Raw genomic sequence first — 25,941 nt, 5'->3', positions numbered from 1 at the left:
CAGTGGCCAAGACTTGGGGCAAGTAGAAGCTGCAACCCGAATCCCTAGTTTCTCAGACCAAGGAAAAAGCCTCTCACTTGGAAGTCTTTATAGGAATCTGGCTTTAATACAATTAGCACATGAAAGGTACAATGATTATTTCTAATCTGAGAATAGCTTGGTGCAACTCTAGTTAGGCTGGTGTAGGGTGTCAATAGGGCCTGTTCTAGGTTACCATGCTAGGGATCATGCTCCTTCTCTTTTCCCTCGTGTAGGGACGGAACATATAGACAGTCCTTGTCTTCTGAAGTTCTGTGATACCTCAGAACTTAATGCACGGTCATTCCTTCAAGCTTTATTAGAACAGCCCTGTCACAGTGGTTGTTTTCATGTTCACATGCTTTCATGTAAACTGGGCCTAAATTATCCAAGTGTCTGTTGCACAGAAGGAATCCTAGGCAAAAGAGGGGTGGGGACTTCCATTGCAACCACCTCTTTATCTGCCAGTATTAAATACATATGAATGGTCAACATTGGTTCTTCAGTTTGACCAATCGAGGGTAATAATCAAAACAGCAAATACCTGTCAAGTGACTTGTGGGCTAAGAACATAATAACATAGCTGCCAAGTTTTCCCCTTTCTCGCGAGGAAGCCTATTCAGCATAAGGGAATTTCCCTTTAAAAAAGGGAGAACTTGGCAGCTATGCATAATAAGGAAAGCCAAGATAAAGCCCACCTAGTCTAGCACTTTGTTCTCACAGATGCTGACAGGAAGCCTTCAAACAGAGCCTGCGTGCAACAGTGGTCTCCCAACCCTTAGTTTCTTGCAACTACCGTCTTTCCCCTTTTTTAAGACACCGTCTTATAACTTTTTTTCCTCAAAAAAACACAGGGTGGCTTACTTTCGGTGGGATGTCTTATTTTTTTTATTACCGGTACAGTTTTTACAGCTCAGGGCGCTGGCTCAGGGCGCTGCTCGGTTCTCTTGAGTGCTCGGCGCTGCAGCAGCCACTGGTTCCGGGTGGCGGGGCAGCAGGCATCCTAGGCCGGGCCAGGCAGAGGCCGCTGGCTCAGGCGCTCCGCCTGCCGCTGCAGGGCGCTCCAAGCTCCTTGGCCAGGCCAGGCAAGGAAGAAGCAGTGAGCCCAGCGGTGGCGACAAGCACAGAAGCGGCAGGGCGGCGATGGACGAGAAGGCGGAGCGCGGGGATGCAGCCAGCAAGGCGGGAGCGCGATCAGCTGTTAAGCGGAGCTCTTGGAGCGCCACTTCAGAGCTGATCGCGCTCCTGCAGTGCCAGCTGCATGGAGTGACTCTGTGAGTGGAGGTGCCTGTGGGGGTTGGTTTCCGCGGAGCGGAAGTATGGCTTATTTTGGGGGTATGTCTTATATTTCTCAAATGCTTAAAAACCCTGCCATGGCTTACTTTCTGACTACGTATTAAAAAAGGGGAAACAGGGTAGTATTCAAAGGCACCACCCACCCTTTGACAGTAGAGGGAGAACATAGCCATTGTTAGCCTTATTCTCCATGAATATATCTAGCCAGCTAGCAGCAGCTATCACTTATTTGCATCCATCTTTTGTTGACACTGGAGGAGGAAATAGTTTTGGTAGTGTGCAAGTGAATATCAATGTGCTTTTAGCTAAAGCTGCAGTGCTTTCTTCACTTTGCTGAAGATAAGCCCCAGGGGCTCTATTGTTCTACAGGATATTGTTCCCAAGCATGCTGACATTTGTGGTTGGCTTCTTAGTAACTGGTTTAGGGGAACTATTTAATTTAGTTTGGTTTTTATTTCTGGCTGCTTTGTTGCTCAGATATCATTAACGACATTCTTAATGGGTTGTTTTTTTAACAAACAACCACAACAACCACCTCACAGGCTTTTAGATTCCCTTGAATGTCTTATATTCCAAGGGAATAAACGAGATTGATTTGAACATAAGATGCTTCAGTGGGAATGTCACAGGTGATGAGACTTCTCTAATGAATTGTTCAAAGGAAGCATTTGGCTGAAGGAGCATACCTACTTGATTGTACTCTAATTGTCACAGGTGACATAAGCTAATTGGCAAAGCCTGCTATAATGTCAAAGACTGATGTTTCTGACCTAGTCCAAAGACATCTCAGTAATTTCCCTGAACTGTTATAACAAAATGTCAGGATTGAGATGCAGCAGCTAATAAGAAGATTCCATGTCTTTAATGAGATGGGCCATCGAAAGACCAGCTAATTCTTATATCTACTATGTATGTATATGCTTATTCCCATCCCTAAATAAACGCTGTAGGTCTCCACTTCCAGATAGAGGGTTACTATATAAAGCTGTTTTGAAAGTTCTCCAGTTATTTATCAAATTTTTTCATACAGTGCACATTTTTCTGTGTAATTCTCTCTAATTTTGCAGAGCAGTTTTTCCTAATATAATTCATGTTTATGTTATTTTCACTAATTTATTAATGTTGTGCACACTTTACCCTACTATATGCTTTCTGTACACATTACTTGACTGAAGAACTGTATTGCAAAATTTGGGTAATTGTGGATTTCAAGGGATGGCTGCCTTCTGTATAGGGTTTTTGTTTTTTTGAAAGTGCAAATTTGGTAGATTCTGTTTTAAATGTAAACTGAACTGAATGTCTCTCCCATCCTTAGTTAGAAAGGACCTTCGCTCTTCTGTCGATGCAGGAAATCTGCTGCTGCAATTTCCCTAATAGATGGCTATCCAGCCTTTGTTTTTAGATTTCTAATGGAGGAGAGTCAACTATCTTCCAGTACATTTTGTTCTAGGGATAGAAAAAAGTGTAAATTTTGGCTTATCTCTGGATCTCATTTTTCCAATCAAGTTCAGTTTGACATTTCCAAATCAGTTTGCATTTTAAAAAAAATAAAAATAAAAATAGAAGTCCTCACATTTCGGGAAAGTTGTCATTTAGTCGTGTCCGACTCTTCGTGATCCCATGGACCACAGCACAACAAGCACTCCTGTCTTTCACTGCCTCCCGCAGTTTGGTCAAACTCAAATGCATTTTGGGACTTATTTTAACTATACATTTTGTATACATTTGTCCCTAATATGCACATTTCTGCATAGATGTTTTTGGTTAGAGGACTGCATTTGAAAGTTATGAATGTTGAAGGATTGCTATGTTTTGGTTTGTGTACTGTTTTGGCAAACAAAAAGTGAACGAAACCTAATTTGTCTCCTATCTCCAGACTTTTCCACTCTTGGGATACCTGGTACTCTTGCGAAGTTCTCCCTAATCTTTGAATGAAATCCCCTTTCTTTTAATTTGAATTTGTTGGTTTAGGTCCTACCTTCTGCAACAACAGTAAACAAATCTGATCAATCATCTGTTATCTATAGAATCTATTCTCCAGGCTAAACATGCTCAACTTCTTCAGTCTCACAGACTGAAACACATCATGATATTTCATCGCCTTCCACTGGACACATTCCAGTTTGTCAGTATCCAAACATTTTTGTTTGGATTGAAAACATTGTTGATGCCTTAGACAGTGATCTGATTCTGCATGTTTCTTTTGCTTGTATTTAATACACAAAGCTAAAAACTTTGTAATTGCCAAGCTTGCCTAGTACTGTATTTGAAATTGGCAGCCACTCATTGTTACTAATGAAATTATAAAATGGAAACATCTCCACCAGAAAATCAAGCAATGAGGGGGAAATAAAAACTTTTGTGCCCCACGTCACTGCTAATGATCCATTCTATTGTGTTTTCTTAAGCAGGCACAGTATCATGGGAGAGATTTAGAGTTGACTTTTTTTCTGGCAGAAGTCCTGTGTCTTCATCATCTGTACATACCAAGCAGAGGTTTAACGTTTACCCAGCACAGAAGAGCTTCATATGTTGAATTTCTGCTCAACAAACAGAAGCAATTGGGTTCTGCTGGAAAAAAGAGTGATAACCTAGCTGATGATATTGGGAATGACAGTACTAGTTTCTCTGTATCCTGCTCTGTAGTCTCCTAGCATCATGAGGCCCTCTGGGTCAGCTCCCTCCCTCAAGTGACTGACTGGCCATAGAAGCAAAGCCCTGCTATTCCAATGCCTGTCAGTTAGTTTCCAGGTAGAATCTACAATTCTGATTGATTATTACCAATCACATTCTATATGGTTTTGGCCTAGTTGGTTATTCAAAAAATTGATTGCAAAAGAACAGAACCTCAAAGCAGTTTGTTTCTCCTGTGGTGTTTCATCTCTTGGGTTTTAAGTGAGTAGCCTTTCTATATTCACTTATCTGTAGGGGTAAGGTTGTTTGTATGTTGCTTCTACATAGGAGAATGTTCATCTTTGTGGGATGATGCTGTGATTTTGATGTGTCTTTCCCATTGAATCACCCCCCTTGCCATGGGTGTTGATTGCATGGTTGCAATCCATGAGATTGGTCCCTGCCTACATGCTTCGGCTTTTTAAGCTGTCTTCCCGTAAGTCACAGTTAAGCAACTCCCACATGTTTGAGAGAATTTGAAAAGGACACCAGAAGAGGAATTTGATTGAGAGAGCATAAGTGCATCCTTTTTCCTTTGAAGAGAAGTGCGTTCATGAATTGTTTGTTCATGTGAGTGTGACCTTGAAAAGGGTTATTGCTTCCCACCATACCTGCTTCCTTCCTGCACTGTGTGTGCCATTAAAATACACCCATCATCCTCTAAAACAGCATTTCTAGGGGATCAAAAGACAGATAATAAATTAGGATTCTGGACTACATGTCTTCATTCTTACTAATTTTGTGGCTATTGTCAGTCTGATTTTTTTGCCTAGCACATTTCAGTCTTTAAAAAGACCTTTCTTAATTGAAAGATAACTTTAGCAGTTAACGTTTAAATTGTTGGTTTGGGCGGGGAAAAAGGTGGGTGTTTTGAGCTGTATAGTTAGTGGGTTCTAATGATTTTCAAAATGGTTATGCGATTGTGTATATGTTTCTATGGAAACTCTTTTTTGCACACACCAGACATTCTTGAATTATTTTAATGAGGTTAAGTTGAAGAGGTCTTAAAATGCAAAAATTATTGTGTTTCACACTGCAGAGACCTTTTTATAAACTTGTAATTCTTCTTTTAAAAGAGGGGCCAAAAAGCCTTTGCATAACCATTAATTAATTAAGGAAGTCACTGGCCTGTTCAGGGTAGGTTAGCCGTATCAGTTGTTTTTTAGCAGTCAGGAAATCGTATCCTCATTACGGCGGGCAAGTGTTGCAGTGAGATCACCAAGACTGACCGCACCGTTTGTCTGGGTGGGATCGTTTGGATAGCCACAACAACCTGATTGGGTCCCTCGGTTGCTGGGGTAATTCTGACCAATGGGGTTGAGAGAATTGCAGCCAGGGGACCCATTTAAACCGCTGCATGTTGCGTCGAGCTTCCTCTTAGTGCCTCGTGCATCGGATCACCCGCCCTTCCTCCCTATATTTCGGGTCTTGCTACGACCTTGCTATGCCGTTGTGGGTCGTCTGCTTTTGGGGCAGGGGCCTGGTAGGAATTTTCCCATTTGGCTGATTGGCTGGTGCCACTTGGGTTTTGCTTGTCGCATAGCAAATCATCACAACTTTGTAGGGTTTGGCGGTTAGGCATTGGTTCAAGGTGTGGTGGAGGGGAGGTTGTCAACCTGCCCCTCTCCACGTGTGATAGGGTATTCCATTAAAGGAATCCAGGGGCTCGCTATGCTTTTATCTGATCCCCTTGGGGCCATGCCAGAGCACCTGGGAGCATTTGGGGGTGAGGTTGTGTCTGTGGTAGGACCAATGCTCCCCCAGTATGTTTACCCTTACTGACTTCTGCCAGTGTCCAGTTGTCAGTACTGCCCTTCCGGAGGTGTAGGTGCAGCTTGTCGAACCAGTGCCTAAGCAAACCACTCACATTCTGTAATCAATAAAGTTGTGGCCAAAATTATGCCAATAACCTTAAACTAATATTGGTGTCAACTGTGTCTTTCTTTGGGAGGTCTTGGGGGTCTTCACACGCAACAACATGCTGCATAGGATGGCAGTGGCAAATCCCAGGAAGGAATCCAGATGACACACATCTAAATTCCTTTCCCTTATTGTTGTAGCTGGAAAAAGCAGGGTTTTCTAAAACAACTGCCTTCCTAAAAGTAATAAAAGAAAAACCAAATGGAATGGTCATTGCCACATACATACATTCTGGCACAAAAGTGTCAAAATAATACAGGACAACATAGATCAAGGTCCTGCTTTTAAGGGCTAAAAAAAAAACATTCTACTTATTCTGGGTATCTTTTGTGTCAATCTTGATCTGACATTTGCAATCATTTCTTGCATGCTATTCTTTTCTGCCTTCATGCGGAGCCTGTGCTCTTTGCACACAGAGATAAACCTTACAAATGACAGCAGTTTACTTTGAGGCACTATGTTGCCTTTTAAGGGGCGGAAATAAAGTAAACTAATTCTTGCTCAAGTTTTTTTGTGACACGTCAACTGTTTGCATAGATACGATTTTAAATTTTTAGCCCTGAACAAACTACCAGAGCCCAACAGTAACTCAAAGAAATATGTTTCCTCAACCGTACCATTTAGTATGCCCATGCTGTGTTTGTTTTAGATATGTAGCCCTTGGATTTCTACATTGTATAGTAAAGCATATTTTCAACATAATGGAAAGGTTTCATTAAAATTGGTGTCAGTGCCGTAGTTTAGCACTCCTTATTGGGTGTATTTTTTCCTTCCTTGTTTGCATTTGGTTTTCAACCAAGAGGCTTTGTTCAATCTGTTGATGCAATTAGTGTCACATTATTGCAAGACAATTCATACAGATTGAAATACGGATTCATTGAGTCAATTGCGTAACATATACCCTTGCAAATATATACTCATTCTGATTAGGATCGTCCCCCTTTCTGATGCAAATTTTATTATTAGGGTGCAGGAAGTGGTAGCAATTCAGCTAAGGCCTTTATGAATGGGCATATTCTTTTAGGTAATTTGTAACAAACAACTCCAGAGCTGGTATTGCTTGAAAACAAAAAGAAGAAGAAGCAGATATAACTTTAAGCCACACAGCTTTGTCAGCTGATAACAAGGTTGCTAAGTGTTTAAGGACATTTAACATGCTACATAGAAATGCATGTGTAGATGGCAATACTGTGCGACATCTTGCACATACGTGTTTGGCTTTGTTAACATACGCAACCAGATGGCCAGATGGATGTTTATAAGAGTGTTTCTAGAAGCAGGTGGCTGTTAACAGCCAAATTTTGCTTAGGGACTCCTAGAGGATAATAAAGCTGTTTTTATAGTTACAGGCATTTTAGACTTTGCATTCCAGTTTAGTATTAGTGGAACTACCGGTATAAGTTAGCAAGCCACACTATCTTCAGTTCAAGGTGCTAGTGTTTGCCCATAAAGCCTTTAAAAGCTTGAGCTCAGGGTGCCTGGAGAACTAGTAGCCCACTCTTTGCATCTTGCTCCAGATTTCTCAGGCTTGTTAGGCAATCTCTGTGATGGTGCCAACCCAGTGTAATGCCTTGCCAAGTGAGATGTGCCTTGCCCCATCACTATGAACTGGTTCATGCATCACATTAAACTGCAGTTGATTTTAAACCACAGTTTAATGTGAATGAGCTCCGTATTGGAGTGTGCTGCTCTACAGTTCCTGAGTCTCTACTCTCCTGCTGCTTCTGCGCAGGGCAGGCACATGTGTTACATGAGAGCTACTGCTCAGCATGGTCTGTTTCCTTCAAATGAACTGCAATCAGGAAACCATGGTTTGCTCTTGGCTTCCTGAGGTTGAGAGAAAGAAACCAGAAATGCTTGCAACAGGAGCAGCAGCAACAGGAGCAGGTGAGGAGGGATTGGGGAGCTTTTAAGCCATGTGCACTAGCAGGCTGCTTGTTCACATTAAACTGTAGTATAAAATAAAACATGGTTTAATGTGACATGTAAACCTGGCCAAAATGGGCTCAGGTGTCTGGTAAAGAAAGGCCTTTGGCTAGTTATTTTTCTGTCTCATGCTTAGCTTGGATAGAACTATTGCTGTGGTTTTTAGGGCTTTGCACAACTTTGATATTGTTCTATATTTGCAAATTTGGTCTGGTTTTTTATTTTTATGTTGCTGCAAGTTGTATGGTAAGTAGGTGAGCTATATGTTTTTTAAAAAATAAAAATTAAAGGCAAATATTTTATAGACCAATTTCACACAATTTCACATAAGTCTAAATAGAAGGAACAAGAACAACAATTGGTAGATAAAATTTGTTCACCTTGATAGTCTGTTAAAAGTAGAAAAGTTAATTTGCAGCAATGTATTGGTTATTATGGTAGTTCTAATTCCTATTCCACTTTAAAGGGGCTGATGTTTCTAAACTCAATGCAAAATGTAATGAGCTCCTGTATTTTTAATTAGCTTTAATTAAACCAGTATTAATTTTACAAACACCACTTAAGGGACATAATCCCTGTAGACTGAAGTTTAAAGAGATTAAAACAGAGAGATATTCTAGTAAGTAGTTTGAAAGTGTTGTGAACCATGTATTTTGAAGACTTTCCATTAATGTTTGGTATAGCTGTTATGAAAAGATCAACAGCAAAATTGATACTTTTTGGCACAGAAAATATGGGTGTTTCCTCCTGTAGATATCAGATAAATTGAAATACTAATGCCTATGTGTGTTATAAGGGACCCAGGTGGCGCTGTGGTTAAACCACTCAGCCTAGGGCTTGCTGATCAGAAGGTCGGCGGTTCGAATCCCTGTGACGGGGTGAGCTCCCGTTGCTTGCTCCCAGCTCCTGCCAACCTAGCAGTTCGAAAGCACGTCAAAATGCAAGTAGATAAATAGGAACCGCTACAGCGGGAAGGTAAATGGCGTTTCCATGTGCTGCTCTGGTTTGCCAGACGCGGCTTTGTCATGCTGGCCACATGACCTGGAGGCTATACGCCGGCTCCCTCGGCCAATAATGCGAGATGAGCGCGCAACCCCAGAGTCGGTCACGACTGGACCTAATGGTCAGGGGTCCCTTTACCTTTACCTTTTAACCTGCCTTTTTAGGATGTCGGTAGGGAACCTCTGGCTCCCACAAGGCCATTTCCCCCAAGCCACCCTCAATTGTCCCACCCTTGATGTATTATGATTATGATGTCAGGTGTGGGGCAGGTAAAATCTTCAGCTGCAAAGGAACATTTCAGACTCAGAAGCTCTTGATCAGATCTGAACCCACTGAAAGTGTGGCCTGCAGTTGATTCTGAATGTTGCCAGGTGGCCCTGCCCACCTGTGGAAATGGACAGTATGGAGTTACATGTGAAATTGACTCTGCTCAGAAATTATGTGATCCCTCCACCCCTTTGTTTGGATTGTAGTGCTGCAATTCTCTTTATGGGAAATGCATTTGTAAATCTGCCCATACTGATGACAAAGTGCTTCTGTATGAAATTTGCTTTACCCAAAGGAAGTTTACATTCTTGAGGGATGCAGTCTTAGTAAATCAGCGTGCAGTGAATCCTACTGATTTACATATTTATCAATGCCTCTTTGCTCCTTCATCTGCATGGGATTTATGTGTCGTTATTATAAATCATCTTGGGCTCTAGCAGAAGAAGCTGGTGGATCATAGGTGGCTTCAAAAGCAGAAAAATACCAACACCATGTCTAGTGCCAATGATTCCATGAAAAAAGCACATAGGATATATGCCTACAACTATGCAACGGACAGCTTTTGAGAGACCATCGAGAACACAGTTGCCATGGCAAAATTTCCTGCAACAAGTAGTATTTAAAAAAAACAACAACCTTGTTTGGACTGGGAGAAGCAGATACAACATTTATAGAAATGTAACTTTATTTATTTTAAGGGATGCTCACATTGTAAGTTATCTGTATTATTAATGTTCTTAAGAAGTATAGAAGTAAGTATCTGAATACTGTTCAATTACTGAAATCTTGATTGAAGTATGCCAACTGAATGACAGAACAGAAAAAATAGGTAATTTTTAATGTGCACTTCACAAAGTGACTTACCATGCTTGTCTGTACACTGTACAAGCCACTCAGAAGTAAGTCTCTTTGACTTCAGTGGAACTTACTACCAGGTAGGTGAGTATATGAAGTAGTGGGAAATAATATAATCTATGTCTTGCCGTGTGTGTGTTTAAAAAAAAAATATGTGTAGAATAAATTCCAGTAGTTGGTTAAGAAGCACCTGTTCTAAAACTTAGGAGTATCTCTTAGAAACTCCAAGAGAACAGAATGATACAGAGCACTTAAGTAATTTCCTGGGCTACTGATGCCTTTAGAATGGGCCACTTAGTGGAGAGAGGAAATTGGACTAAGTAGACATAATAGCAGCCTGTCCTGATCACTTACGTTCTGAAGTATGAGAAATGCATTGTGCAACACTAGTGTTGGCAAAGCCTGGAATCTATGATTATTGATGCATTGAGCACTGCTAATTGGTGAACTGTTTAAATACGGTACCATTAATTAATTCTGAGCAATATCTAAGGAGCTGCTTTGACTCATGCAAGGGACTTGGCTAACATCTCTGACTGTCATGATTGTTGTAATGCTTTTGGTTCCATGCTGTATGCAGACAGCAATAGTTATTGAATGTCTAATAAACACTGTAAGTAAAAAGTTTGTTTGGATCAGTTGTACTTGGATCCCATTGTAATAACTTTGAAAAGGTAGTAAGTACTTAAGTCACAGGGCCGGCTCTTCATAGCCCCCCGGTGGCGCAGCGCACCATGGCGCGGGGCTGGCAAGGAGGGCGCCGCGCGACAAAGACGCGCACAAACTAATTGCGCCCTGCAAGGGCGGGGCGGGCGGTGGAGCAATCTCCGCCCCTCAGCACCAGGGCGCGCGATCTGCTCAAGACGGCCCTGTTAAGTCACATTGTTTTCTGAATCCTTGCCATGCAGTGCTGTGCCCAAAATGCTTTTGAAACTACCTTCTGTTTCAAAGCAGTGTGACTTGTGCTATTGGGGGGATGCAATTTGCAAAAGCAAAGCGAAATCTGAAGTTCTTATACTCATTAAATTAAAGCCACATATAGAATTCTTGCAGTATCAGGAAAAGTATGTGGAGGCATCTAGATTTTTGTTGCTGATATAATTCCCATTATGGCATGGGAAAGTTGTTGAGATAAGGCAGGCATCCCCAAACTCGGCCCTCCAGATGTTTTGGGACTACAATTCCCATCATCCCTGAACACTGGTCCTGTTAGCTAGGGATGATGGGAGTTGTAGTCCCAAAACAGCTGGAGGGTCGAGTTTGGGGATGCCTGAGATAAGGGATATGGATGGAAGAAAGATAAGAGTGAAAACAGTCCAGTCTAGGTGCCAAGTAGTCTGGAACGGATATTCTAAAAGCTGCTTAACAAAACAATAGACTGCAGAGACTGGACAAGGAATGATTTTTATATCAAATCAGTACAGCCCATAATATTATTTGCCATATGCACTAGCCAGGAGAAGTGTTAAGGGGTGGTTCTGCTGGCCTGAGCCATGAATATTTCCCATAGGGTTACATATCTCATGCCCTTTTCTCCCTTAAAAATATTTTGCTTCTTATAGGAAGTTTTCCCTCTGAAAATTGGTCTAAATTTGCATCTATATAGATAAATTAGCATACCAGTACATAACTTTCATGCACAGTTATGTCATAGGCCTGTATCGCAAGTTTTTTTTTAAGTGCTTACCAATGTCCTTGTCATTAAGGTCATTCCATCATTTTTCACACTTTGAGATTTGTTTAATTATAAGATGTGACATATTATCTCAAGATTGCAGGGAATGTGAGATAATAATACATGTTTACTATCTTATTTCTAGGTGCCCATAATAGTCCATTATCTGTGATCTATAGATAGTAGGTATAAAAATTTGGTGCCTATGTTATTGTAGCCTTAGGTTGCAACCCTACACACATATAGTCTGCTCTCCCTTGTAGTCAATGTATTGCAGCTGTTTAGCAGGCTTCAAAATGGCTTTTTTAGCCATTAGCTTCTGAGCATGAACAACATGCAGGTCATCCTGTTGGTTTTAATATTAAGTGCACAATTACAACAAGGAGCACTTGGAGGATTAACATCCTATATTAATAAAGATGCTTAAATGTGTTAGCATTTCCTTTGTGCTCATCTTTTTCTTTATTTCTTGAGGCTGTGCCTCTTATCAGGTTATTCATCCCTTCTGAAAGGAAATAATTGCAGTTATGCTTCATTATGAGAGTTTGTGCTGCAATACTTTGCCATTACTAGGGCATCTAAAAAATATTGCAAGTATAATTACATCTACATTTTAGCTTGATCAGTAGGTAATGTTCATTGTCTTCTTGGTAATTGTTTATTATGAAGTGCTTTAGAATGGCAACGTATTTGAGTCCTGAAAGCATTATGCGTTTTTAAAAGGCACATTTTGTCATTATTCAGAAACTGCAGCAATGCAAAAGGGAACCTGAAATGGGCTTCATTTAATTTTCCTTGTTGGTTGCAGCAAGAAATTAGATACAGCCACTTTAAAAATCACTTCTTTATGCCTTGGAAGCAGCTCATAGCATTTAGCTAGAAATTATATAAACTGCCCAGTTGCCCATAGACAAGACTTTACAATTCCATTCAAATCAATCTCTCACTCAAAACTGTTCATTGCTCAACTATAAGATTTAATGTTTTTAGGACAACAAATTAGCTTCCTGCTGTCTATGATACCAGCTTCTTTGGACTTTTTAATTACTTTTTTTATTAATGGTCTTTAATTTTCTGTCTCAGTAGCAACAATAGGAGTTTCAGGTGGCTTCACAAGATGAGTTGCCAGTTTTAATGTAGTTATTACATTAAAGTGTCATTAGAACTTTGTTGAATATAAGAGAAGTTAATATACATATTAATGTTTGCCCCTGTCTTTTAAAGCAAGAATTAGTCTGCAAATTAAGATGAAATTATTTATTACCAGCTATGTGCTTAAGGAACATCCTTCATCATTAGCTACTTTCCATCAAAGAAACATTGTTCTAATTGTCCGCTAAGGACTTTCAGGGCTCCATGTGGTACACCTGTTCTATTGACAAATGTCTAAGGCATTCAGTTCCCAGGTTAATTGATCATAAAAGAGGTCTGTCTATTGTGGCAATGGATACACCAACTGATAAACAGTGGTCCATTGGTTCTCAAACTTAATCCGTTCCGGAAGTCTGTTCCAAAACCAAAGCGTTCCAAAACCAAGGCGCACTTTCCCATAGAAAGTAATGCAAAACAGATTAATCTGTTCCAGACTTTAAAAAGCAACCCCTAAAACAACAATTTAACATGAATTTTACTATCTAACGAGACCATTGATCCATAAAATGAAAGCAATAATCAATGTACAGTACTATAAAATAAATAAAACTGTATTGTAGATGATAAAAATTAAAATTAATTTTTTTCTTTTTTAAAATAAATTGTTTATTGTTTTAAGAGTTATAAATTCAAATACAGACCATCCATAACTATCAGAGATACAAAAATGTAAAAGAAAAAAAACAAAAAGAAAACCTACACAAAAGAAGAAGAAAACAGATACACACACACACACACACACACACATAGAACAAAAATATTTAAAAAATTGTCTTCCAATTGTTCCGTTTGTAATTTATATTACTCTTAAGTTGTCGCACATTAATGAATATAATATTTGCTTGATTTTTTCTTATATTTTAAACAAGGTTCAGCCTAAGTCTGCTATTAGGGTTTTAGATACTCCATTTTTCAGCAAATATTCTTTAACATCTCCCATTCTTTCTTTACTTTCTGTCTGGTATGCCCTCTTATTCTTGCAGATGTAGTTACCAGTTGTAGATATTCTACCATCAGAGTTTGCCACTCTACTATGCTTGGTACTTTTCCAGATTTCCAATTCCGAGCTACTAGGATCCTTGCTGCCACTAATCCATACATAAGTAATGTCCTCTTTGATGTTTTGATTTCTATTGGAATTATGTTTAACAGAAACATTTCAGGTTTTTTTCTAAATGTACATTTTAACAATTTTTTGAGTTGTTCATATATCAGATTCCAATAGTTATTTATATTTGGACAACTCCACCACATATGCATCATGGATCCCTTTTCTCCATTGCACCTCCAGCATATATCTGAGTTATTTTTAAACATTTTGGCAATTTTCTCTGGTGTTTGGTACCACCTATACATCATTTTTAGTATGTTTTCTTTTAAATTATAACAGGCGGTAAATTTCATGTCATCTTTCCATAATTTTCCCATTGATCTATTGGGACATTATATCCAAAATCTTGGGCCCACTTTATCATCACTGGTTTTGTTTGCTCTTCTTTGAGTTCCCATTCTAACAGCAGATCATATAGGCGTGAGATGTATTTACCTTTCCTCTGGATCACTTCTATTTCAAACTTAGATTTTTCTTTTTTGCAAGTCCCAATTTTTTATCCAGCATATATCTTTGGTTTATTTGAAAATAAACCAATCTTTGGTTTATTTGAAAATATTGAAGCCAATCAGAGATGATAGTCTGCACTGATGATAGTGAATAATATTGAAGCCAATCAGAGATGATACCTGCACTGATGATAGTCACTGTTTAGATGAAGGGCTTTTATCCATTTCCGCAGTCACACAGTCAATCAATCAATCAGTAGCTGAACTGGGATCCACACAGTCACAAAAACAAATTAACTGAAAAAGCCTCAAAACAAAAAACGCAAAATAAATAGCAAAAACAAAAGCACCAAATATAAGCTCCAAATATCACCTCAGAACAATGCAATCTGAAACGGAAGGCTTGAATTACAATGGAGGGGGTGCAAATTAGCAGTGCAACAGGAAATACAGGGGGACGCAAATTAGCAGCACAACAGGAAACACAGAGGGACTCAAAATGGAGCACCTTCGGCTTCCGAAAAAAGTTCGAAAACCGGAACACCTACTTCCAGTTTTGCAGTGTTCAGGTTCCAAGTTGTTCATGAACTAAGCTGCTCAAAAACTGAGGTACCACTGTATCAAGAAACTACAGAAATGCAACAATTATTTGTACAATACTGTGTTATACAAAGTTGCCAAAGTCTGAAGTTATAGAAACCAGACTTCTGCTCCGAAAGAACCTGCCAAGAAGCAGGCCTCTTAACATTCTATCCCAGGGTCTGGTCAAGACATTGCTGGCTCCGGGTTTTGAGGATGCCTAAGTAGCATGCCTAAGTGGTCCTACCTCCTCCTTACCACAGTCTCCATGGTACATTCACTTGACTTCTCCCTTTTGGGTCCAATCTGTACAGCTGCCCAAAAGGACAGCACGGGGCAAGTGGAGAAAGGACCTCTATTTACTCCTGTTCAAATACAGCAGGTGAATAGGCAACAACAACAAGAGCAACAGCTGGGCCAGGATGCCCAGAGGGGTTGATGGCAGACCCCTTGAATTTCAGCAGGATCCTCAGTGTGGAACCTGGATTAAGCTACTCTTCACAGGCTGTTTCCAGACTCCTAGATCCCTTACTAAGTCAAACTTTCACAACAATTCCCCCACCACCTCGGTCCTACATCTGAGTACTCACCTAACAGCTACCATCTGCCTGCTGCTTCCTCTCCTAATTTCTTTTCCGGCTCTTGCCAACTTTATCATTGCCTTGGCATCTGAAAAGTAGATACCAAGGTAAATTTGGGGGCCTGGCTAGGATCATATATGCCTGAGACAGGTTTTTTTTTTTTTAGTGGTAACTTCACATCTTTGAAATTCCCTTCCATGAATGCTTGTTCCCCTTGCCCAGTAATTTAACAGATTTTAATTGCATTTTTAATTGTGCCAAGCTTTTTGTTTATTTTTTATTGCTGATTATCTGTGTTGTTGATGATCTGATGAAGTTTCATTGATTATTTCAGTATTGTTAATTTTATTTTATAAGGTAATTTGTGAATAAAATACAAGGGCCAGTATTTAAATTTCAGCAAAGAATGAGTCCTAATACATTATTTCTCCACCCTCACAGTCAGTTGCTTTTTTCTAAAAATAAAAATAAAAGGAAAAATAATGAAAAACACCTCATTGGTTGTTCAGTGTTCCTTCAAGATTTATCAAGCTGCCCAGTTCCTCCATTATTTTTCATTGTTTCAAATAGGTCCACAGAGGCTTGTTAATGGTGAAGGTTTTGGCAGCATCAAAGAAGCTGATAGAATGATGGTAACAACCAATGACTTGAAGTCCTTCATTGTTAATTTCTATTGCATCTTCCAGTGTACAAATTTTATCTAATTTAAAGCAAAGGAGACATGATTTAGCTATGCACAGGACATGCAAGTTAGCCTTGAATTGGAAATGATTTAACATTTCATAGAACAGGTAGATGAGAACTTTGAAGAATGACCCAAATATAAAACTATTACTGACTGTAGTTTCAAGAGATGGTACTGCAAATGATTCACCTTTTGTCTGTGAATGAGCCCTCAGGTAGCTGTTATGAGATAAAATTGGGTCTTTCAAAATGGAATTTGTGAAGAAATTTCAGTGGCACAGTAAAAGGAGGGGGAGCGTGCAATCTGAGGTAATCCATGATAAAATAGGAAAGAGAAACTGTTGCTTTGGGACTTTACATTTGGTGACTATTTCAGTTCCCTCATTTTTTAAAGAATAAAGGAACTCTTAAGCAATTTTCTACATTTGACCTGTTTCAGGTTTTGCAAGTGTAAATTAGGTAAGATCATCTATTTTTGTAATAAATATATGAATGTAAAGAATATCAAGCTGCTTGCTAATTTCCATTCATCCCCAATGTTTCAATTTCATGTAATAGGTCTGAATTTTTATTCTACACATCTATCCATCTTCTGCTCTGGTGCTATCCTATCACTGTTGTGTCACACTTACCGTAATAACTTATAAATGAATATAAAATCGTTATTTGATTGTGTGAATTGCAAAGGAAACACATTCATTTTTATGATAACTTATACTGCCCATTTTCATGATATATGGAAGATTTTACCTCCAGATATGTCTCTGTTAATGTACACCAAGTGTCATTGTCCATAGAGAAGTGGTCTTAATATAGCCCATATCACATTGAAAATGAAGGAGCACTGGCAAGTTATACATGTGAAACTATGAAAGGTTTTGTTTTTTTTATGCTGGGAGTGGGGGTGGGGAATGAAACTTCATTGTGGGAGTACTAATATAACCTTGCCTAATTCAAAATCACAATGTGGGGGAAACCATGAAGCCAGTCAGTGGCTTTCAATAGCTTCATCCTTATTTCAGACATTGTGATATTTCCGTATACCGCAATGTTTAGCTGGTGATATCGCCCAGACCTCCTTTGCAGTTGTTTTGTTCTATGAGTTGTGTTACCTAGCTGTTATTTGCCAATAAATTGAACCAGTGGTGGTGGTTCTTGTTCACTTCTATGGTGTCTGAGATGGCTAATATTTACTTATTGATTTTTAAAAAAGCAGACCTCGTAGACTAAAAAGCATGAAGAGAGGAAGCCAGTTGAAAAGGCAAGAGTGAATGCATAAGTGGTTAATAAATGTTTAAGAGCAGAAACAGAAGGAGCAAACGGGAGGACAAGAGGTAAAGCATTCAGGAGATGTACTGTCAAATGAGTGACAGAATTATCTTCCTATGTATGTTACATGGTTTAGAGTCAGGCTGTGGCCTTCAGTTCAGTTCTAAGGCTGTGTTCATTGATTGGAGCTCTTTGTAAATCAGCATTATTTTATGTATGTTACAGGGTTATATTTAGTTTCGAGTCCTTGCTGCCCTGTGGAATATATTTTATTTTTATTTTTATATGCTTTGAGAAATGCTCAAAGGCATCTTGCTGAAACTTAAAGAAAAGCTCAATTTGATTTTCACTCTGACTTTCCCCTGAGAATGAATGTGTGTTAAATGCCTAGTTACAGGTAGGTAGCCGTGTTGGTCTGAGTCGAAGCAAAATAAGAAAATTCCTTCAGTAGCACCTTAAAGACCAACTAAGTTTATATTTTGGTATGAGCTTTCGTGTGCATGCACACTTCTTCAGATACACTGTTAAATGCCTGTTAAGTTGACTGTGAGAGTTTTGAAGGGGTGTTGAAAATGAAAACTAATATAGCTTTTCTTTCTACATGTTGTTTTTAATGAGGGATTTGCTGTACATTCAGATTGTGATGGGGTGACAAAATGAGTTTGTTATTTCTGATTGTTATTTCAAAAGTATTTTAATTCAGCCCCTCCACCTAGGCGCTTTGCTTTTCAAAGGTTGCTTTGGCCAAGGATAAAAGATGCAGGGAGATAAGGTAGGAGGAGGGATATCTTCATTAAGGCCAGGACTTTTGTTCAGCAGAAATGCCATGTGAGCGCCATTGCCATTAAGAGACCGAGGGAAGCGTTCATGATGAGTTCCGACACCTCTTTTTCTAGAAAAATAGCGCTGATTAAGGCTATGTGAAGCATTTGAAGAGGGGTGCTTGTGTGGCAGTGTTCACCTTGATTCTAAAACCCTAGAAGAAGCTGGCAATGACTAGAGAGATGAAATTCTAAAACAAAGGATTGGTACATCGGTTTTCGCATGTCTCTGCTGCCGAATCTTTTGGAAGCTGAAAACACTGAAAACCCGGAAGTGAATGCCTCTATTTTTGAATGCACCTCAGAATCAATCAATAAACTTTATTTGCCTAGCCAACAGCCATAGCAACAAAATACATGCAATATAGAATTAAAAACAACAAGGATAAAAAGATCATATGACTATATATCATATGACTAAGCCAAATGGCTTCCGAGGCACGTTTCTCCCCCTCTCTTTTTTTTACATTGAACTTTCTGACAGCCCTTTGATCCTCGGTTTTCTAATGTTCCAGAAGTTGAACAGACTTCCGGAACGGATTACGTTCGAAAACCGAGGTTCCACTGTATTTCACAGTACACACAAAAAGTATCAGGTGTAATAACAATTATTAAACAACAAACCAACAACACCAGAACTGGCTTAAAGGGCAATTTTACTATAATAAGTATATAAACTCATAAACCTACTAGATAATAAGCAAACTAAAGTGCAATGTGTATAACCAAGCCTGGAGATACCTATCTAGTAGGTTTATGAGTTTATATACTTATTATAGTAAAATTGTCCTTTGTATTCATAAGCCAGTTCAGATGTTGTTGGTTTGTTGTTTATCCACTGTATTTCAAACAATACTTTAAATTTTAGAGAGCAAAGGAATGGGTTGTGTGCAAAATTGAATAGGTATCCGAAGTTCAAGCTATACATGGCCTTTTTTGGCATTTGAAACGTTTGCATCATGTGCCAAACAAGGGTTTAGGACCCTCACCTTAAAAGATACAAACTGATCTTGATGAGTTTATCAGTGGAGGTAGTACTCCCTAGAGAGAAACTTCTGTTTTCATAGGGGCTAACTGAAGGCAAAATAGAAGTGTGTCTATGTGCTGGCAGTTTTCAAGTAGATCTGAAACAGAGCAAGGCATTGGCATACATCCACAGTTCTTGCTCCTCCCAGTCAAATAGTTTAGCTGTTTTATGGCAAGGTGGAGTGCCATAAATACAGGACATCTGGATTGACAAGAAATTCTCATATGCCATAGACTGAGTCCAGAATTCAGACTGAGCACTATCCCCTGCCAGGCTAGAATGTGAGAAATGGGGTATTTGTGTATTATACAAAGCAGAAACATTCCTTGTTTCTTTACCGTTTACATGCATTATGTCCTCATTAATGATAACATTTCTACTGATACGTGTCATAGAGGCTGCTCAAATTAAGTAGCAAAAACTAATTGGGTCACATACAGTGAAAATAGGGAGTCAGTCAAGCAAACTAAAATTGTCTGTGTGCTAATTACTTTAGATAGGAACAAAGAAAGCCAAGTTATTCGGAAAAACACTGGCTTCCATTATCTACTAGTATATTCACAATAATTGGATTCTCTCAAGATTGACATGTGTCTTCTTCTTAGGATTAAGACCAGTATTTAATGCAGTTTTCTATGAATTTGGGGCTTCTAACTTTTTTTTAAAAGGTTTAAATATAACTCTTCTTGTCTACATTATAAAATTAAATTTGTAACCCTGGACATATTTTCCTTATAGTAAATTTTCCTTATAGTAAATCACAGAGTAGTGTTCAAATTGTGTATGGCTTTATTTTTTGTTCATTATGCACTTAGTGCATTTTATCCCCACCTTTTTCTCTTAGGAGCTCATAGTGGCACACATGATTCTTCCCCTTCCCATTTAATCTCCGCAAGAACCCTGTGAAGTAAGTTAGGCTGAAGGGCAGTGAGTGGCCAATTGGGGATTTGAACCCTGATCTTGTGGTTTTTGGTCCAACTCTCTAGATACTATACTACCCTGACTGTAAGCTGATGGGTGACAGTAAATGTTATAAAAAGCAGCAGGAATTGAAACACACAGAATATGCTTTTAAAGTAATTTTAACTAATAGGTTTAGCTTTACTATAAATTTAATTTGTACTTTGAGAATGAGTTTGGGGAAAAATTGGAGAGGAGTCACAGTGTAAAAAGAAGGCTACTCATTTCTGCCTTTAATGTGTGAATCCAAGGACTGAGATGGCACTAGATCTAATACAGAGCCCCGGTAATCACCTGAACAGAGAGTGCCATGAACACTGCATTAAAAATCAATCCATCAAAATAAGAAATTGCAAGATGGGTTTTCCATGTACATTACTTGACATGACAAGGCTAGCAAAATCAATAGACTTGTGAATTTTCTTTCACTCTTCATTTACTTTTGAGGACTTCTTTTATATTCTTGTAGCAAATATTCAGTACGGTTTTTTTTTTAAAGAGAGAACATGATTTGGATATAGTATTGCTAATAATATTTCATTTGAAAATGCATCTTTTGTTGAGTTTGATGACAGTGAAAAAAATGCTAGATAAAATAACCTATGTCCTTTTTGTTGACTTTATTTAATAATTTGACTAATATGTGAACAGCAGAGCTAATATTGTAATGCAGTCTTTTCCACCAAGGAACTGTACTGGGACAATTGGTACTGTCATGCCATTGACTTTGTTAGTGCTGTTGCCAAGCTTTTTCTAATAAGATAGTGTAGCATGAAATAAGGTCTTATTTTCTTCAGGTTTCAGCTTCCATTTATTTGTGTGCTTAACTTTTCCAAAAAGGGAATAAAAGATTTTGGGTTTTTACATATTATTGAAGTCTTAAGTGTACCCATCATGAAACTTCATTCACTCAAAAATCAGCATAATGAGCATAAATTAAGTGCATGATAGCTGTAAGAGAATAAAAGGTTACTAAGCACCCAAAGAACGGGACGCGGGTGGCGCTGTGGGTTAAACCACAGAGCCTAGGGCTTGCCGATCAGAAGGTTGGCGGTTCGAATCCCTGCGACGGGGTGAGCTCCCGTTGCTTGGTCCCAGCTACCTAGCAGTTTGAAAGCACGTCAAGGTGCAAGCAGATAAATAGGTACCACACCAGCGGGAAGGTAAACACTGTTTCCGGGTGCTGCTTTGGTTCGCCAGAAGCGGCTTTGTCATGCTGGCCACATGACCTGGAAGCTGGTCGCCGGCTCCCTCGGCCAATAACGCAAGATGAGTGCCACAACCCCAGAGTCGGTCATGACTGGACCTAATGGTCAGGGGTCCCTTTACCTTTACCTTTTAAGTACCCAAAGAAGAATATAAGATATATACTTTCATTTTCTTTTAAAGTTCCTCTTTGTACTGAAAAGATCCCTTCAGGTTTTTTCCCAGAGAACAATGCCAGTTTAGGTTGATGCTACAGCCGTGACCTTCCCTAGACAGATATCAATGCCCTGGTAATGCCAAGATTGGACTCTTGTAGTGCTTTGGGTTCTATTGAAAGTAGTGTTAAGGGCAATCAGTCTGCAGAATAATTTGTCCTTCTCTCTTGTCTCCCCACCCTGCTCAACATGCTGCCTTAATCTGTTCTGAGGGTTGGGGTAAAACTTGGAGACGAGTCACTCTGTTAGCCATGCATGATATTACAGAAAGCTACTCATTTCTTTAATATGATAATCCTAGGACTGAGATGCCACTAGATCTAATACAGAGCCTCAGTAATCACCTGAACCTAGAGTGCCACGAGCACTGCATTGAAAATCAATCCATCAAAATAAGGAATTGCAGGATAGGTTTGCTTGACACTTACTTGGCGTAACAAGGCTAGCTAAGATAGAAGGCGCATGAGACCATCATATTCCCTGTTGCTTCATCATAGTTGCAGGCACTGTGTTGCACCCGACATTGGGGGGGGGGAACTGACATCACGCATGCATTGTGTGCGTGCATGATGTCAAATGTGTTGTGCATTGGCATGCGTTGTATGTGTGTGACAACTGTTGCATCGGGAGAGGCCAATCAGGCCTCCTCCCCCTTTGACATTCACACAGCAGGCCACACTGGTCTGTGTGCATCTCTCAATGCTGCACAGCATGGGGCGACATAGTCCTAGGCCTCCTCTGCCCCCTCAAGATTGTGGGGCCTGAGTGGACATTGCGGGGGCCACAGCCAAATAGAGTTGGCGCGCCGAATCATGGTTCAATCCATCATAGAAGGTTTCAAAGCTTTTTTGCTTGGTTTTTAGAGTGTCCTGTAAGCTGTTTGGTTTCCCTTCAGGTTCTATGAAAGATTCACACTCACTTGTATAAAAGTAGTCTATTCAAGAGAGAATCCTGGAGTATTTTCCAAAAGTGTGGAAAATACAAAGATTTCACAAAGAAGTTGAAGGTTGCAAATGTGAAATATCATGTATCTGTGGAAATTTTTGGTAACCACTCATCATTAATTTTTGATCTACTGAAGGCTGATTGCATATTACTAAGCATCCTTATCTTTGGCCACTTGTGCATCTGTTACTCTGCATCCCCTGATTAACTCTCCGAATCGTCCCTTTCCTCTGTGATTGCTTCCATTAGTTTGATGCTATCATTTCTCTCCTAAAGAAAATTCTCTGTGAACTGTGACCTGCAAAAATGCTGTTTTTTGATGTAATGTTTAATTTTTAAAAAAAACTCCAAGAGGTTTTAAAAAGATTGTCTTGATTGTAGTATAAAACTGAATAGCTTGAATTGCTGAAGTAACAAAAGAAAAACCTCTGTTGACATTTGAAGCCAGCCATTTTATAGAGATCCAAAGAAATGCTCCATTAGACAAAAGGGTGGTGTTGTCTTAGAGTATGAGATACAAATCATATGTTTTTAGTAATCTTTGTTGTCCGTGATTTCTTTATATAAGTGAAATGGTGCCAAACATAACAGAGGAGAGAGATATCAACAGATTTGTGCTTAGGATATTTGCAGAAGTACGTAAAATTTAGGGGTACCACTCAAATAGCCCAATGACAATGTAATATGTTCAGTGTGTATGGAACACTGGGCTGTATGTTGAAAATGGAAAACCGCCAAGAGATGAGGTAGAACAGCAACTGGAATCCCAAGTAGGAAGCACCCTGCATTGCAACATTTTGTTTAAAATTGCATTGCAACATTTTGTTTTGTTTAATATCCCTGTTTGATCTTCTATGAAAGCAACACAAACATCAAAAAGAATTTCTACATCCACCCCAGCCAACATGGGCAATGGTCAGGGATGATGGGAATTCTTGTCCAGCAACATGTAGAGATCCTGCCCTTAAGGACTGCCTCTCCCAATATGACTCTCCCTGGACTCTGTACTTGTCATCTGAGGCCCTTCTCTATGCCCGCCCTCACCAGGAGGTTAGGGGGTGATTTTATTTTTATTAACTAAGCCTGTGTTTTTGCAGAGAGTGGGAGATATCTGTGCACCCGCCCTTTCAAGCATTCAAAGGACACACACCACCTAAAATGAAACAAAAACATGCTATTGTTTCTGTGGCAAGACTAAGCCTGCACTGGAAAGCCTGCTGCTTTCAAACTGAATGTATATGAAATGGTTTATCTGCAACACAATTGTTTTGTCCATTGCATTAGATAATAACTCTATTAACTATCCCACACTTTTGAATTAGACTATAAAACAGTCAGAAATTGTTTGTGTCCTTGTACCCTGTTTATCATAAATAACATTTGTCACTAGCCAAAGACAAGCTAACCCTTTAGTCAGCAACGTTAACAGAACTGTATTTTCTTTTTTTTACAGATGAAAGGGAAGATGTTCAAAAGAAAACATTCACAAAATGGGTAAATGCACAGTTTGCTAAGGTAAGAAAATCTCCCTTTTTGCATTCAGAATAAAATATATGTGTTCATTTTAAGGGTAACTTTAAAAAAGAAAAAATATTAAAGCTTTTCATGACCTACAAAGAAGGTGCAATGTCTCTCTCTCTTTTGATCAGATTATAAAGTCTTTTGGTTATGTTCAATGTAAAATGTAAGACAACAAGGTTCCAAAAGTAGGGGAAGAGGGTAGAGGGTGGGTGGTAAACTTACACACTACTGTATCTTCTTGTTTTCTCAACTTGGTATGTATGCGGGGTTTTCATGTCGGTGTCAATTGTCTAGGATCTTTTTCTGTACATTTGTTGGTTTATATTGTTGATGAGAGAAGATTTGGGGGGGGGGGGGGCAGGGCATGCTTGTTTGCCTTTTATTGCCTTTGATGAACCGTAGTGAGATTTGTTTGTAACTGCAGAAGGTGGATATGGAATATTGGGTCAAGTTAGCCATATTGATCTGAATGCTGGTGGTATATCCCCACTTTCATTGTCAGTTTGAGCTGTGTGTGTCATAAAAGGGATGAAGGTGTCCCCTATCTTTTGTCCTCATGTCAGTTTCAGTTTGTCAGTTAACTTTTTTAATAAGACCATATTCCATACAATTTGGTACCAATGATCCATGCATACTTCAGACAAGTCTCTCCAGTGTCTAACTATGACGTTTCTGGCCTCTGAGAGTAGGTGGGTTATAAGCTCTTTATGGTGCAAGTGAGCATTATATTCTTGGAAAATATTTTATAGGGCCAATTCTGGGGTGGGTTCCAATATCTGTTTAGTTATGTTACATAGATTTTGTAGGACTGCTATCCAAAAGGGTTGGATTTCCATTTTGACCATCAGTGGTCTTTGACTAGAAATTTATCGCCATTGGGATTTGATAGTAGTGCATAGTTTTCCCCTGAAATGGTTTTGCTCTTTCCTCTTTTATAGTAATAGCTCATATTGAAGATGATAATTTAGCAGTGCTGATGTGTGAACAGGCTTGTGATGGGATGGTCAACAATTTTTCATATTTGTTTACAGAAGAGTATGCATGAATATTAGTTTTTAAATGAATAGCCTTGATTGCAAAACTGAGTCAGACGTTTCAGAAGTGTTTCTTGGTAAGATTGCCTTAAAGGGTCTGCTTTTACTGTAAACAGATGTTAAAATATATGATGTCACTGTGATCATAGAAAAATAGTCTATTAATGAAGAGTAAAATAGTGGATGACTGAATTGTTTGCAGAGAAAGAAAGCTATGTAAGAAACTTTTTGATTTTGAAGTCATTATATTTGTCCCTAGAGAAAACAACTCATACATGGTTCACAGTGACTTCTCTGTTCCAACAATAATGAAAATGCTGTGTGAAATATTGATTACAGCTGAGTTGAGAATTTTGCAAAACACATTTTACAAAACAATTAAGAATCATATTTTAGACATTTATTGAGCTTGTAAAGCTAGTACTGCTTTTAAAGGGACTTTTAAAAGGTTTTAGAAAGAGGCTTTGAAAGCTCACCTGCAGAATGCACCACCATTTAATTGAAGGCTCAGGATTTAATAAAAGCAAATCATTATTTCATGTAGAAGTATTGGGACTGCATTTTCATTACTGAGAAATTAGTCTGGGCTCTGGTGGCAGTTGTCCCATGCAGTTAACTTTACCTGGTAAGTTAGGATCATAGGAGCCAACTCCTAGAGGCTGAGGCATCTTTGCCCCCCAAAAAAATATTTGAGGGGACTGCCCCCCAAAGTTGATAGACATTGCCATTCAAATGGTGTGCATGCACCGCGTCAT

The 25,941-nt window shown here is 39.1% G+C and overlaps 1 protein-coding gene across 15 annotated transcripts in view; it reads left to right on the top strand.

The window, feature by feature from the left end:
* Window positions 1-25,941, top strand: part of DMD (dystrophin) — a 1,006,777-nt gene that overhangs the window by 193,596 nt on the left and 787,240 nt on the right. For all 15 annotated transcript variants that reach the window (XM_035114386.3, XM_035114388.3, XM_035114384.3 and 12 more), the window contains exon 2: window positions 24,085-24,146. In XM_035114386.3, coding sequence (XP_034970277.3) covers window positions 24,085-24,146 — 62 coding nt within the window. The remainder of the gene's footprint in view (window positions 1-24,084; window positions 24,147-25,941) is intronic.

This window comes from Zootoca vivipara, chromosome 4 (assembly GCF_965207765.1).
Source record: "Zootoca vivipara chromosome 4, rZooViv2.hap1.1, whole genome shotgun sequence".
NCBI lineage: Eukaryota > Metazoa > Chordata > Lepidosauria > Squamata > Lacertidae > Zootoca > Zootoca vivipara.
This window is presented reverse-complemented; position numbering and strand designations above follow the sequence as displayed.